General features: G+C 46.2%; 1 protein-coding gene across 1 annotated transcript in view; it reads right to left on the bottom strand.

Moving 5' to 3' along the window:
- Nucleotides 1-16,523, bottom strand: part of DESI2 (desumoylating isopeptidase 2) — a 279,466-nt gene extending 262,943 nt beyond the window's left edge. The window contains exon 1 of the mRNA XM_063917815.1: nt 16,035-16,523. Within this exon, the coding sequence (XP_063773885.1) occupies nt 16,035-16,091 (57 nt within the window). The 5' untranslated portion in view covers nt 16,092-16,523. The remainder of the gene's footprint in view (nt 1-16,034) is intronic.
- Between the last annotated feature and the right edge of the window lie 699 nt (nt 16,524-17,222).

Genomic DNA, 17,222 nt, shown 5'->3' on the forward strand with positions numbered 1-17,222 from the left:
CGGACCTTCGTCTCTTCTGGCTCTGTAAGGGGGACGGCGGCGCGGCTCCGGTGACCCATCCAGGCTGAACCTGTGATCGTCCCTCTGGAGCTAACGTCCAGTAGCCTAAGAAGCCCAATCCACTCTGCACTCAGGTGAGTTCGCTTCTTCTCCCCTTAGTCCCACGATGCAGTGAGCCTGTTGCCAGCAGGACTCACTGAAAATAAAAAAAAACCTAACTAAACTTTTATTCTAAGCAGCTCTGGAGAGCTACCTAGTTTGCACCCTTCTCGGCCGGGCACAAAAATCTAACTGGCTTGGAGGAGGGTCATAGGGGGAGGAGCCAGTGCACACCACCTGATATCTCAAGCTTTTATTTTGTGCCCTGTCTCCTGCGGAGCCGCTATTCCCCATGGTCCTTACGGAGTCCCAGCATCCACTTAGGACGTTAGAGAAACAATATTCTGTCATTTTACTCAAGGCTATCAGCCTCCCATCCGCAGCCAATGGATGGGGGGGGGACAGCCTCGGGCTTCACCCCTGGCCCTTAAGTGGCTGGGGGGGGGGGACCCCTTGATTGAATGGGGTCCCCACTCCCCCAGGGTACACCGGCCAGGGGTGACTAGTTGGATATTTAATGCCACGGCCGCAGGGCACTGTATAAAAGTGACCCCCGGCTGTGGCATTATCTGTCCAGCTAGTGGAGCCCGATGCTGGTGTAAAAAAATACGGGGGACCCCTACTCTTTTTGTCCCCCGTATTTTTTGCACCAGCACCAGGCGCAGAGCCCGGTGCTGGTTTTAAAAATACGGGGGATCCCCTGTCAATTTTTTCCCGCATTTTTAGAACCAGGACCAGCTCGAAGAACCTGAGGCTGGTTATGCTTTGGAGGGGGGACCCCACGCCATTTTTTTTCTGAAATTTACCATTCCATCTAAAAAAAAAAAAAAAAAAAATTTAAAAAATATATAAATAATACTTGTGCCTTCAAAAAAGACAAACCAAGTACCTAATCCCTTCTAATATAAATAGATATGCTTCAAGCTGCTGGATTCCATCGTACGACTATCCAAATTATTAATAATGAATGAATTAATAATTATTAATAATGTGTGGGCCAGAAAAGTCAATTTATAATGACAACCACTGTTTTCTATGGGTGAAACGGGTTCAGTGTGAAAGGTACCAAAACGGTAATGAAATGGTAATTTACTGGTTACAACATGAGATGTGAAAGGGGTTTAACTGCTCAGACCCGTTTTAAGAACCGTTTCAAATACCATTTCAAAAGCAGGTTTTGCGATGTGAAAGCAGCATTAGTTTTCATTGTGGACACACCCCACCCAAATCTCTTTGCACGTTACATCTGCAGTGCAACATGGTTTTACCAAGGTGCAAAGTTACTTGCTTTTATTTTGCTTTGCTGCAGTTTCTGAATCAGCCCTAGCCAAAAGCACATCTAGTCTGTTGCATGTGCTGTGGGAAAGCAGTTGTTTCACATCATTTTCTCATACGCAAGAAATGTTTTCTCCCAAGGCCAAAAGTGCTCATATTGGGGGTCATTCCGAGTTGTTCGCTCGCTAGCAGATTTTAGCAGCATTGCACACGCTAGGCCGCCGCCCTCTGGGAGTGTATCTTAGCTTAGCAGAATTGCTAACGAAAGATTAGCAGAATTGCAAATAGAAAATTCTTAGCAGTTTGAGTAGCTTGAGACTTACTCCTAACACTGCGATCAGCTCAGCCCGTTTCGTTCCTGGTTTGAAGTCACAAACACGCCCTGCGTTCGGCCAGCCACTCCCCCGTTTCTCCAGACACTCCCGCGTTTTATTCTGGCACGCCTGCGTTTTTCCGCACACTCCCAGAAAACGGTCAGTTTCCGCCCAGAAACACCCACTTCCTGTCAATCACACTCCGATCACTTCAACGATGAAAAGTCTTCGTTCGGACGTGAGTAAATTTACGAAGTTTTGTGCTAAAATACTTAGCGCATGCGCACTGCGTACCATGTGCATTTTTTCCTTAATCGCTCTGTTGCGAAAATCGTCAATGAGCGATCAACTCGGAATGACCCCCATTGATCAAAACCTTTTATACAACATTATCAATTTGACGATTTTTTTTTATCATCGAAAGGATGAATTTAGTCTATTCTTCCAACATGAACTAGCTTGCAAAAGTAGACCTCGTGCCATAGAGAGAAGTTCCTTAAATAACATTCATTCCAATATAAATTTCATATCTTTGAGAGTCTGGGATAGTTACATTTGTGTAGGAGGGACTTATGGTTCAAGGGGAGGTTGAGGAGCATCTGATTGCTGCAAAACAATACTCAACATGGAGTGGCGCAAACAGGTGATTGGGTGCATTTGGGGTGCTATGCAGGAACTAAAATCTTTTTCAATGGAATGAAGGATATGCAGGGAGTAAATAATGGGATTTGATCAATTACGTTTTCAGAAAAGCCACAGCGAGGAGATTAAAGGCAGCAGGAGAATTAGAAAGACTATCCTTAGTAATGAATTTTGTGAAAGTACACATCTTGATCTTGTAAAACTTGCATTGGTAGAGGAAATTGAGAGCAGTGTCAGCTAGTTTTCTCACTAATTTCCTCTCTAACAACCTTAAAAAAAAACCTGGATTTTTCCCCAGGTCCCTCTGCTCCTTCTTTCAAACTTTGGGTAGCAGCGAATTTATTCTGTGTTGGCCAGCTGGTGTGCTTGTCAGGTCTACACTTCTTTTCAGAGTTACGGTCCCCCTGCCAATTACCCCACTCTGAATTTTTATGATACTTACAACTTTGGTAAATGCCTCTTATCAATCAAGAGCACTTGCAGCTCTTTGTGTTTCCACTCAATGGAATGTAATGTACACACTCCATTTCTACATTTTATACATTACTTTTTGAGAACCTCTCCCCTACACATCCCTCTGTCACTTTAGCTTGGGAAAGATCTTCAAGGTGTAGTATCGGAGTTTGATTGCTAAAAAAAATATATATATATTCCAAAATAGTTATGCCAGGTCATAAAGCTCTGCAACCTTACAGACACTTTAGAAGGCATTATCTCATTGGTATAGGTACCCTAATTTACTATACAAAATGTATCCAAGGGTCACTGATGAGTGTTGGGATATATGTGAAAATGTTCCTGGAAGCTTTTTGGCATTGCCTAAATCTTTCCCCCTTCTGGACATCTATCGTCAAGTGCTCCAAGTCAATCTCAGACCGGGGCTTTGTCCATTACCGTTTACCTTGCGCAAACCAGCACATACCCCTTCTCGGACACCTCAATAATGTGGGAAAGGCAGCAATTCTAATCCTTCTGAGATAATCCACTCCTCACTCTCTCAGGAATTGGTTCTCAAAGATAGATGATGTGGACATGGATAATCTCTTTAGGCAAACAGTACGACTTCTCTGCCACCTGGCTACTCTGGATGGAATTTAAATGGTCTTCTCAATTCATCTCATACCTCTGAGCTGCAGCTTCACACTACTACTCGACCCCCACACCGAGTTCACTCCCTTCTCTTCACCTCTCTATCTTTCCTTCCCCATTGTCCTACTCTCCCGGTCTCCTGTTTAGATTTGGTCTAAACTTGTTGGTTCTTTTCTTTGTTTTTTTTGTTGTTCTTTTTAAAGTTTGGTACTCTTTATTGTATCTCCAGAACACACTGTAACAATTCGTACTGTGGCATCACTATCTCCATGTCTATTTATGTTACTACAGTCTGTGAGGATTTTTTGTTCTACCACTTCTTCTACAGTTTATGCTATTGTATGCAGTTTTTTATTCAATAAAATACATTTTGGATAGAAAGATATCCTTGGAGAAAACAGTGTAATGTTGTTACGTGTATGCCCAGCTTAAGTGTTGACTAGAATGGTAGGTGATCCATTCAATATCACTAAAAAGAAAAATAGGATTTTGGTATCTACAGGTAAATCCTTTTCTCGTAGTCCGTAGAGGATGCTGGGGTCCACATTAGTACCATGGGGTATAGACGGGTCCACCAGGAGCCATCGGCACTTTAAGAGTTTGAGAGTGTGGGCTGGCTCCTCCCTCTATGCCCCTCCTACCAGACTCAGTGTAGAAACTGTGCCCAAGGAGACGACATACTTCGAGAGAAGGATTATACACAGATATAGTGGTGAGATTCATACCAGCTCACACATACAAGGCACGTCAAGCCAACAAGCTTGAACTACTCAGCAACAGCTGAAACATTACTTACCAAGTAACAATGCAGTACTGAATTAAAACAAAGTTGTACTGAACCAAAAAACATTTGCAGGAAAACGAAGCGCTGGGCGGGCGCCCAGCATCCTTTACGGACTACGAGAAAAGGAATTACCGGTAGGTACCAAAATCCTATGGATAGCCACCGCTACAGCAGGTAATTCTCAGTTTCTTCGAAGAAATCCTTCTCTTCAGCTGCACCGCAGTCCTTTAATGGGATTAGTCATGGGGGGAGAAATAAAGCAGGCTAGTATAAATATTGTCATATTAATTAGAAAAAATCAACACAGGGGTAGGATATTCTGATAAGAATCCACCTAAAGCAAATGAGATAAAACCCACATGGTATGCAGCAGTTTTTAACTACGTTCTGCAAGCACACCTAACAGCTCACATTTTTCAGGATTTCTTTCATTATGCACAAGCAAGTTCCTATTTTGCTAAATCAGTAATTATACCACAACAAATAAATCATGAAAATATGACCTGTTGCGGTTACTTGAGACACGGAGAACAGCAGCTAAAATACAGTATGTGAGCTATTGCTAGCAGGGCCCCCTTTTCCCTCTGTCACTACATAGGGGTATATTCAATTAGCGTCGGATCCATTCCGACATGCATTTGTCGGAATGGATCAGACAACCCCTATTTAATCTCATCTCAATTCGACTTTTTCAAGTCGAAATGATATGAGAGACCCAGAGGAGGAGGGAGGGAGGGGGATGATGGGACAGCCGCCGGCAGACGGAGATCAGCGTTACAGTAGCGCTGCAGGAGGATGTCACACAGCCGCCCGACCTCACAACAGTGTCCACCAGGCTCCAGAAAGCGTGACCTCACTTGCTGGAGCCGGGTGGAAGCTGCTGTAAGCGGCGCGGCTGTGACATCCTGCTGTAGCGCTGATCTCCCCTATATGCCAGCGACTGTCCCCGTCTCCTCCTATGGGTCCCACATCTCAGTCCGACATTTTTTTATGTCAGACTGAGATGGCCGAAAAGGGGGCCAAAACAGCGTTTTCGACACAAGCACGTGGATCGGCAGCTATTCCGCCGATCCACGTGCTTTTCGACAAGTCGAATACCTCAACTTGTCGAAAATATTGAATAGGTTGGAACCCCTTCCGACCTAAAAAAAGTCGAAAACTGCTGTCTTTTCGACAGACGGCTGCTTTCGATATCAATTGAATATACCCCAGAATCTGAAGATTTAATTATGTTCATCTATGAGCTGTGCTCTTATATGTAACAAATCTGTAGACACTTGTACTCTGTCCAGTGCTGTGAATCCTCGAGACACCTACTCAAGAAAAGATAGTACACATTAAATAAAATGTTAAGTATAACTTGGGTAAGTCATTGGTACTTGAAGGGAGGGGGTTGGTAAACACACACACAAACAATTATGTGACCTGCCCTATTTTATTATTTATCATTTATTTATTTATTAACAGTTTCTTATATAGCGCAGCAAATTCCGTTGCGCTTTACAATTTGAAATAACAATAACAAAATGGGTGATAAACAGTCAGATGTAGGAAGGCCCTGCTCGCAAGCTTACAATCTATAGGGAAATAGGCATGTGTACATAAGGAAAGGTGCTATCTATTGCATAGAATGAGAAGACATGTGAGGATATGTGTGGACTGTACAGAGTGGATGCAATTTGATAGGAAGGTTTATGAAAGTTATGTGGGCGGTTCTGGAATTTGGTATGCTTGCCTGAAGAGGTGAGTTTTCAGGGAACGCTTGAAGGTTTGGAGACTAGAGGAGAGTCTTATTGTGCGTGGTAGGGCATTCCACCGAGTGGGTGCAGCCCGATGAAAGTCCTGCAATCGTGAGTGGGAGCGAGTAATGAGTGTGGAAGAGAGACACAGGTCTTGTGAAGAGCGAAGAGGTCGGGTTGGGAGATATTTTGAGATAAGCAAAGTGATGTACGTTGGTGTAGTTTGGTTAATGGCCTTGTGTGTGAGTAAAAGTATTTTATATTGAATACGGTAGAATACAGGTAACCAATGGAGGGATTAGAGTTTTAGCAGTGTCTTGTGTAAGGTATGGTCGTATTTTGGATATGTTTTTTAGATGCATGTAACATGATCTTGAGACAGATTGAATGTGGGGAACAAAGGACAGATCAGAGTCAAGGATGACACCTAGGCAGCGAGCTTGTGGAGAGCATTTGAATGTGCTCTCCACCAAGGCAGGGCGGATAAAACTAGCAACATACTTGCTTTATATAAACACCAAACAATTCACCAATATATAGTCAGATCAGGGTTTAAAAAATGGTAGGGAAAAAATAAAACTAAAAAAGGTAATACACTGCATCATTAGGGTAAAGGTATGGGAGAAAACAGGAGGAAGAGGTAATAAATATACACAAAATATTGGGTACGTTGAGAAATGAAAGGGGAGAACAAGAACAGGGGAAAAAAGTGAAATATATAAAGAGTATATGTGAATATTAAATTATTATTTTTTTATAGTCCCATAAAGAATGCAAGAAGGGCTCGCTTATAGGAAGCAAATATCTGAATTACAGAAAGTCTGGTCACAACATCACAGATAGTGGAACAGGAACAAATATAGTCCCAAATGACATGCTAGTAACAGTTATAAACTGATCCAAGATTAATAGCATCATCAGAGATGGGATTCCTAGAGATAAGAAACTAGAGCACAGTTCAAGTAGTGATAACCACAATCAGGCCCTATGTCATCCTATACTGCAGACCGCCATGAGCTGGGTACAGGTCTAAAAACAGCTAGATACAGATCTACACACAAGGGACATATAATTTAAACAGAGGTAAAATTAAAGAACGGACAGTGTTTGAATTTAAAAAGAGGTGCTCCGAGAATTGACGGCGCTCCCACACCTCTCAAAAAGAGACAAGAGCCTGCATGCAAAAAATACTAATAATTTTACAGTCATATAATACTGTTGCAAACATCATTAGACCATCTGCCTAATGCAGTGTATAGTACTGGTGTATATGAGTATTAACATATATCGAACCGTATTTCATATTATGGGGCTGCGTTACACACAAAGTGGCTGCAGTTGCAGGTAGCCACGGAAGATCTGTAGGACTAGTGCAAGGTTTGTGCATCTGCAAGAAGAAAACCGTGCCACCCAGTGAATTTATGCCAGCTGCCACAACCCTTCTCTTTAGTATAGGGCACTTGAACCAGCCCCATGCTAAATGCAAGAGAGAGATCCAGCAGAAGCAGGCCTCCCCTCGCCATGTGTCCGACTCAGAATCACATAGAGCTTTTGCGACATGCCCACTGCATTCCAACAAGTCAGGGTGGATCCGTGTGATAGTATTGTTGCAGCCCCAAAATATCCACTTTCACGGTAAGACCAGACCAAGTTATGTCTGTCTCAGAATAGGAAGGATGAATATCAAAATGCAGAAATACGCATCTCCACTTGCGCAGTATCCAGAAACCTGCATTAGTGTCTGTGCACAGCATCCGTCCAACTCAGAATCAGGCCCAGTAGATTTATATCAGTGGATAATAGATGGCATATCTTAAGCCAAAATCATAATATTACAACTTTGATTAGTAAAGCCCCAGAAATATTCCTGAATATTATGAAATCAATGGCCATCTGTTCAGATGCCTAATACAGGATTTGCTTTCACAAATGCGTAATATGAGAATGGAAGTAAATAGCCATCAGTAGGAAAGTCTTTGGTATAGCTGTCATTGTCACCATTGTTTTTTTATGAGGTGCCACAAAACTCCAAGATGCTGGACATTCACAATATAAAAATGACACATAAAAACAGAACAAGCACATACAAAGTGGATGAAGGAGGTGCAGGTCTGAGGCAGAGGGAAGACCGGGCCTTTCACATGAGACCACACATTGCAGAGGGCAAACTGATATTATATTAATGCAAAAATAAAGACAGCTAGTGGATAACGAAATGGGTGTGGATCATCAAATCGACAGTGTTTAGGTCGACCACTATAGGTCGGAAGTCACTAGGTCGACAGGGTCTGAAGGTCTACAGGGTTTCTAGGTCGACATGTGCTAGGTTGACAGGTCAAAAGGTCGACATGATTTTTCATGGTTTTTTTGGTGTCGTTTTCTCCGTACAGTGACCGGGAAGCCCAATTAGTGCACCGTGTCCCCTCGCATGGCGCGCGAGTTTCGGGCAAGGTGCCTCGCTCCGCTACCAATTCGCTCTGCACAGTTTACCATTCCAATCGTAGTCCACGTGGATCGTTAAGTATGAAAAAGTAAAAAAAAATAAGAATTTACTTACCGATAATTCTATTTCTCATAGTCCGTAGTGGATGCTGGGGACTCCGTCAGGACCATGGGGAATAGCGGCTCCGCAGGAGACTGGGCACAAAGTAAAAGCTTTAGGACTAGCTGGTGTGCACTGGCTCCTCCCCCTATGACCCTCCTCCAAGCCTCAGTTAGGATACTGTGCCCGGACGAGCGTACACAATAAGGAAGGATTTTGAATCCCGGGTAAGACTCATTACCAGCCACACCAATCACACCGTACAACTTGTGATCTGAACCCAGTTAACAGCATGATAACAGAAGGAGCCTCTGAAAAGATGGCTCACAACAACAATAACCCGATTTTTGTAACAATAACTATGTACAAGTAATGCAGACAATCCGCACATGGGATGGGCGCCCAGCATCCACTACGGACTATGAGAAATAGAATTATCGGTAAGTAAATTCTTATTTTCTCTAACGTCCTAGTGGATGCTGGGGACTCCGTCAGGACCATGGGGATTATACCAAAGCTCCCAAACGGGCGGGAGAGTGCGGATGACTCTGCAGCACCGAATGAGAGAACTCCAGGTCCTCCTCAGCCAGGGTATCAAATTTGTAGAATTTAGCAAACGTGTTTGCCCTTGACCAAGTAGCTGCTCGGCAAAATTGTAAAGCCGAGACCCCTCGGGCAGCCGCCCAAGATGAGCCCACTTTCCGTGTGGAATGGGCTTTTACAGATTTTGGCTGTGGCAGGCCTGCCACAGAATGTGCAAGCTGAATTGTACTACAAATCCAACGAGCAATCGTCTGCTTAGAAGCAGGAGCACCCAGTCTGTTGGGTGCATACAGGATAAACAGCGAGTCAGATTTTCTGACTCCAGCCGTCCTGGAAACATATATTTTCAGGGCCCTGACTACGTCCAGCAACTTGGAATCCTCCAAGTCCCTAGTAGCCGCAGGCACCACAATAGGTTGGTTTAAGTGAAATGCTGAAAACACCTTAGTGAGAAATTGAGGACGAGTCCTCAATTCCGCCCTGTCCGAATGGAAAATCAGATAAGGGCTTTTACAGGATAAAGCCGCCAATTCTGACACGCGCCTGGCCCAGGCCAGGGCCAACAGCATGACCACTTTCCATGTGAGATATTTTAACTCCACAGATTTAAGTGGTTCAAACCAAATGTGACTTTTGGAACCCAAAAAACTACATTGAGATCCCAAGTGCCACTGGAGGCACAAAAGGAGGCTGTATATGCAGTACCCCTTTTACAAACGTCTGAACTTCAGGGACTGAAGCTAGTTCTTTTTGGAAGAAAATTGACAGGGCCGAAATTTGAACCTTAATGGACCCCAATTTCAGGCCCATAGACACTCCTGTTTGCAGGAAATGTAGGAATCGACCCATTCGAATTTCCACCGTCGGGCCTTACTGGCCTTGCACCACGCAACATATTTTCGCCAATTGCGGCGATAATGTTTTTGCAGTTACATCCTTCCTGGCTTTGATCAGGATAGGGATGACTTCATCCGGAATGCCCTTTTTCCTTCAGGATCCGGCGTTCAACCGCCATGCCGTCAAACGCAGCCGCGGTAAGTCTTGGAACAGACAGGGTCCTTGCTGGAGCAGGTTCCTTCTTAGAGGTAGAGGCCACGGATCCTCCGTGAGCATCTCTTGAAGTTCCGGTTACCAAGTCCTTCTTGGCCAATCCGGAGCCACGAATATAGTGCTTACTCCTCACCATCTTATCAATCTCAGTACCTTGAGTATGAGAGGCAGAGGAGGGAACACATACCCTGACTGGTACACCCACGGTGTTACCAGAGCGTCTACAGCTATTGCCTAAGGGTCCCTGGACCTGGCGCAATACCTGTCGAGTTTTTCCCAACGGTTTATAATCATGTGGAAGACTTCTGGGTGAAGTCCCCACTCTCCCCGGGTAGAGGTCGTGCTGAGGAAGTCTGCTTCCCAGTTGTCCACTCCCGGAATGAATACTGCTGACAGTGCTATCCCCTGATTTTCCGCCCAGCGAAGAATCCTTGCAGCTTCTGTCAGTGCCCTTCTGCTTCTTGTGCCACCCTGTCTGTTTACGTGGGTGACTGCCGTGATGTTGTCCGACTGGATCAACACCGGCTGTCCTTGAAGCAGAGGTCTTGCTAAGCTTAGAGCATTGTAAATGTCCCTTAGCTTCAGGATATTTATGTGAAGTGATGTCTCCAGGCTTGACCATAAGTCCTGGATATTCCTTCCCTGTGTGACTGCTCCCCAGCCTCGCAGGCTGGCATCCGTGGTTACCAGGACCCAGTCCTGAATGCCGAATCTGCGGCCCTCTAGAAGATGAGCACTCTGCAACCACCACAGGAGGGACACCCTTGTCCTTGGTGACAGGGTTATCCGCTGATGCATCTTCTTGCGTGGAATCTGCCGAATGGGATTGCTTCGTAGGAAGCCCCCATTTTACCCAGAACCCTTGTGCATTGATGCACTGAGACTTGGCTCGGTTTGAGGAGGTTCCTGACTAGCTCGGATAACTCCCTGGCTTTCTCCTCCGGGAGAAACACCTTTTTCTGGACTGTGTCCAGGATCATCCCTAGGAACAGAAGACACGTCGACGGAACCAGCTGCGATTTTGGAATATTGAGAATCCAATCGTGCTGCCGCAACACTACCTGAGATAGTGCTACACCGACCTCCAACTGTTCCCTGGATCTTACCCTTATCAGGGAATCGTCCAAGTAAGGGATAACTAAAATTCCCTTCCTTCGAAGGAATATCATCATGTCGGCCATTACCTTGGTAAAGACCCGGGGTGCCGTGGACCATCCCTACGGCAGCGTCTGAACCGATAGTGACAGTTCTGTACCATAAACCTGAGGTACCCTTGGTGAGAAGGGTAAATTTTGACATGAAGGTAAGCATCCTTGATGTCCCGAGACATCATGTAGTCCCCTTCTTCCAGGTTCGCAATCACTGCTCTGAGTGACTCAATCTTGAATTTGAACCTCTGTATGTAAGTGTTCAAAGATTTTAGATTTTAGAATCGGTCTCACCGAGCCGTCTGGCTTCGGTACCACAATAGTGTGGAATAATACCCCGTTCCCTGTTGCAGGAGGGGTACCTTGATTATCACCTGCTGGGAATACAGCTTGTGAATGGCTTCCAAAACTGCCTCCCTGTCAGAGGGAGACGTCGGTAAAGTCGACTTTTGGAAACGGCGAGGGGGAGACGTCTCGAATTCCAATATGTACCCCTGAGATATTACCTGAAGGATCCAGGGGTCTACTTGCGAGTGAGCCCACTGAAATTAATTGAGAACGGGCCCCCACCGTGCCTGAGCTTGTAAAGCCCTAGCGTCATACTGAGGGCTTGGCAGAGGCTGGAAAGGGTTTCTGTTCCTGGGAACTGGCTGATCTCTGCAGCCTTTTTCCTCTCCCTCTGTCACGAGCAGAAAAGAGGAACCTTTTGTCCGCTTGCCAACAAAGGACTGCGCCTGATAATACGGCGTCTTATTTTGAGAGGCGACCTGGGGTACAAACGTGGATTTCCCAGCTGTTGCCGTGGCCACCAGGTCTAAAAGACCGACCCCAAATGTCCTTTTTCAAAGGCAATACTTCCAAATGCCGTTCGGAATCCGCATCACCTGACCATTTTACTGGTAGAATTGGACAACGCACTTATACTTGATGCCAGTCGGCAATTATTCCGCTGTGCATCATGCATATATAGAAATGCATCTTTTAAATGCTCTTAGGCAATAATATACTATCCTTATCTAGGATATCAATATTTCCAGTCAAGGAATCCGACCATGCCAACCCAGCACTGCACCTCCAGGCTGAGGCGATAGCTGGTCGCAGTATAACACCAGTATGTGTGTAAATACCTTTTTTGGGATACCCTCCTGCTTTCTATCAGCAGGATCCTTAAGGGCGGCCATCTCATGAGAGGGTAGAGCCCTTGTTCTTACAAGCGTGTGAGCGCCTTATCCCCCCTAGGGGGTGTTTCCCAATGCATCCTAACCTCTGGCGGGAAAGGGTATGCAGCCAATACTTTTTAAGAAATTATTATTGTTATCGGGGGAAAACCCACGCATCATCACACACCTCATTTTATTTCTCAGATTCAGGAAAACTACAGGTAGTTTTTCCCTCACCGAACATAATACCCCTTTTTTTTGGTGGTACTCGTATTATCAGAAATGTATAAAACATTTTCCATTGTCTCAATCATGTAACGTGTGGCCCTACTGGAAATCACGGTTGTCTCTTCACCGTCGACACAGGAGTCAGTATCCGTGTCGGCGTCTGTATCTGCCATCTGCCTGACGGCCTATGAGACGTCTGGACAGGCACAAGCTGAGTAGCCGGCTGTCTCATGTCAACCACTGTTTTTTTTATATAGAGCTGACACTGTCACGTAATTTTCAACAGTACATCCACTCAGGTGTCGACCCCCTAGGGGGTGACATCACTGTTACAGACACTCTGCTCCGCCTCCACATCATTTTCCTCCTCATACATGTCGACACACACGTACCGACACCCAGCACACACACAGGGAATGCTCTGATAGAGGACAGGACCCACTTAGCCCCTTGGGGAGACAGAGGGAGAGTTTGCCAGCACACACCAGAGCGCTATATATGTATAGGGACAACCTTACAATAAGTGTCTATCCCTTATAGCTGCTTATATCTGTTATTTTGCCAAATAAGTGCCCCCCTCTCTTTTTTACCCTGTTTCTGTAGTTGCAGGATGCAGGGGAGATTCTGGGAGCCTTCCTACCAGCGGAGCTGTGTGGAAAAAATGGCGCTGTGTGCTGAGGAGATAGGCCCCGCCCCCTTCACGGCGGGCTCTTCTCCCGCTTTTTTCTGGAAAACTGGCAGGGGTTAAATACATCCATATAGCCCAGGAGCTATATGGGATGTATTTTTTGCCAACTAAGGTAAATTCATTGCTTCCCAGGACGCCCCCCCCCAGCGTCCTGCACCCTCAGTGACCGGAGTGTGAAGTGTGCCGAGAGCAATGGCGCACAGCTGCAGTGCTGTGCGCTACCTTATGAAGACAGGAAAGTCTTCTGCCGCCGATTTATGGACCTCTTCTTGCTTCAGCATCTGTAAGGGGGCCGGCGGCGCGGCTCCGGGACCCATCCATGGCTGGGCCTGTGATCGTCCCTCTGGAGCTAATGTCCAGTAGCCTAAGAAACCCAATCCACTCTGCACGCAGGTGAGTTCGTTTCTCTCCCCTTAGTCCCTCGATGCAGTGAGCCTGTTGCCAGCAGGTCTCACTGAAAATAAAAAACCTATTTAAACTTTTACTCTAAGCAGCTCAGGAGAGCCACCTAGATTGCACCCTTCTCGTTCGGGCACAAAATCTTAACTGAGGCTTGGAGGAGGGTCATAGGGGGAGGAGCCAGTGCACACCAGCTAGTCCTAAAGCTTTTACTTTGTGCCCAGTCTCCTGCGGAGCCGCTATTCCCCATGGTCCTGACGGAGTCCCCAGCATCCACTAGGACGTTAGAGAAAAAAAAGAAATAAAAATGTGAAAAAATCATGTCGACCTTTTGACCTGTCGACCTAACGCATGTCGACCTAGAAACCCTGTCGACATTCAGACCCTGTCAACCTAGTGACTGTCGACCTACACTTTGTCGACGTAGACAGTGTCGATCTTCAGACCGGATCCCAACAAAATACAGGAGCAGGGAGCTTTTAGTTTTAGAGTTAGGGTGCGCACACACACTGGGCATTTTTTCCCAGTGTGTATGCACAGCGATGATGTGAACATCGCTGGGCAGAAAATTGCTCAGTGCATACACACTGAGCGATTTTCACGGGGGTGAACCACTTTCCACAGTAGGAGACTGTGGAAAGTGGTTCACTCAGCTTGTAAAACAAGCCAATGGACAGCGGCGGCCAGCGCTGATGTGGGAGCACGCATCAGCGCTCACCGGCCGCCCATACAACCCACTGGTCGAGTTTGAGCTCAAAATGCCAAAAGTGAGCTACTTTGAGCTCAAAATCCCCCAGTGCGTATGGGCCTTAAGACAAGTCTATACATCATAGTCGGCATATTTTTACCTACTGTAACAACCCTCCTCATATAACGTTCCTCAACCTAATATAACCTCAAATATGTATTTTACTTTCATTGGTTAGTAAAATTTTACTTTTTTAAACTATAAGCAGATGTACAATTAATTCCAGGTTTCATATAATTTCCTTTTGGATCTACAGGGGAGATCCAATTCAAAGCGATGATTGCAATCACGTTCCCCATAGTAGGGGGAAGGATAATGATTGCTGTTACTATGGGCTCGATTCAGACCTGTTCGCTGTTGTGCAAAATCCCATGCACCGCAATGCGCAGGTGAGTCGCCAAATACCGACAGGATGGTGAGAAAATGTCTTTTGCACGGGCGTTCGCAAAGTTATTGACAGGAAGCGGGCGTTTGTGGGTGGCAACTGGCCGTTTTCGGGGAGTGTCAGGAAAAACGCAGGCGTTCCCAAGCGTTTTCAGGGAGGGCCCGATCAGCCTGTTTGTATAGCACTGTAGGAGTAAGTCCTGGGCTACGCACAGACTGTAAGAATAAATAGATGGTGGAGTTACGAACGGATATGCAGCTGTCCGCTGTACACATGCACTCGTACACGTGCATGGGGCAGGTTTTCACTCTCTATGGGCAGTAGCTATCTGATCGCAGACTTCTGCAAAAACACAGAGCAGCGATCAGGTCCGAATCAGGCCTCGTATTTTAATGTGATGTGCAAAGCTAAGGACTGCACGGTCTGAATCTCCCCCTTAGAGAGCTTACTATTTCCTGCAAAAAGGCATGTAGTGGCATGGGAAACAAAGGGACAGTCAGCTGCCAGCATTAGCAAGTCACAAAGCAAAGTGACTGACCTCTGAAACATTTTGGCCAAACTAAACAAGACTGAGTCACTTTAATCAATTAAACACAAGCAGAAGCCTTTTACTAATAAGTACAACCCTTTCCAGTAAGCAACACTACCTTCTGCCTGTTGCATCACCACCTTGTTCTGACCTAAACTGACTCAATAACAAAAGAAAAACCTGAAATAACCTTATTGCTGGTTCTTATAGTGCCTTACCTTATAGCAGTACTTCCGCACCAACTTGGGGTAAGAATCAAAACATAAAACCACTCAGGGGGTAGGGTGAGAGCCAATGAAGTGATGAATGGGAACAATAATATGGGAACAGCACAATACAAAGAGACTGCATGAAGTGTTATAGTGAAGCAGATAGATAGTAACGGGATAGACAGAGAGGTGTGTGTAAAATGAAATGGAAGAAAGGAGGGGGGGGGGGGGGGGGTTGGAATAATGCGCTGTCCCCCATATAACACACTGGCCATGTCATGATTAGGAACCACGTACAGTAAGTAATTGTGATGAAAGGGAACATGACAGCACTGTGCAAACAGGCTGCATGGCGAAGTTTTACAGTGTGGCAGACAGTAACAAGGGACAGGGAGAGAGAGGGGATGTGTAATAGCAGCCTGGAGTGTCATGTGCTGCCCCCATACAATAATAACACACTCACCATATCATATACATTGAGGATCACAGGCTGGTTGGCCATCTCTCTCCCTCTCCTCATGTAACCCGGGGACCAGTCTCCTGCTGCTGCTGAGACACGGGGCAGAGCCGCTCCTCGTTACCGCCGGGCACCTGGCGCTGCGTGCGGCCGCCTAGTGATCCGCGTCTGTCAGTTACACTCGAGCGGCAGATGGCGGGGAAGGAGGGGGTCACAGGAATGGCGGAGGGTCATGGAGAGGGGGAGGTGGTCGGGTGTACCCGAGTGTACGCCGCATCCTCTCCGGACTCGGTATCAGCCAAACTCCGCGCTGCTGTTTCCCGTTATAGTAACATGCCTGGGATTAAACAATGACTACGTCAATGTAGTTCCGGCGCAGCCGCTGCCCCTTCTTCCGCCGCTAACCGGCTGCGTGGTGGCAGCTGCTAAGTAGCACAGTGTGACTGTACATACATAGCAGCCGAGCTCTGACTGACGGAAGCCGCGCAGGCACAACAGGGCTGCCTCTGAGAGCGCACAGCAGAGAGGCGAGTATACAATGCTGCTGGTACATGGCCCATGTTGGGACAGCTGCAGCAGAGCAGCATCACTCCGTTGTCTCAGAGTGAGATCCCTTCAAAGCTTCTCACCCTTTTCTCCTGCAGTGTTCTGCCACACTGGTGTGCTTATCCCAGCATTTTGTTTTACTTTAGGAGTTTAAAAATGCTACATTTAAATATATTTCTCTTACGTCCTAGAGGATGCTTGGGTCCATTTTAGTACCATGGGGTATAGACGGTTCCGCAGGGGCCTTTGGCACTTTAAGACTTTTCAACAGTGTGAACTGGCTCCTCCCTCTAAGCCCCTCCTCCAGACCTCAGTTTAGAAAATGTGCCCAGGAGACTGAATGCACACTAGTGGAGCTCTACAGAGCTTTGCTGGAAAAATACTTTCGTAGGTTATTTATTTTACAGGGAAGCTGCTGGCAACAGCTTCCCTGCTTCGTGTGACTTAGGGGGGGAAGTAGGAACCAACTTCTCAATTAGTTAATGGTTCTGCTCCTGCTGACAGGACACAAATAGCTCCTGAACGCAGCCCAAACCTGGCCAGCGTTCACTCCCACAGCACTGACACCACCCCCTAACAGAGCCAGAAGTCAGAAGGCTGGTGAGTATATTACCGGAGTCCTGCAGAGAGGGGATCCTCCGGTCATTG

This window comes from Pseudophryne corroboree, chromosome 4 (assembly GCF_028390025.1).
Source record: "Pseudophryne corroboree isolate aPseCor3 chromosome 4, aPseCor3.hap2, whole genome shotgun sequence".
NCBI lineage: Eukaryota > Metazoa > Chordata > Amphibia > Anura > Myobatrachidae > Pseudophryne > Pseudophryne corroboree.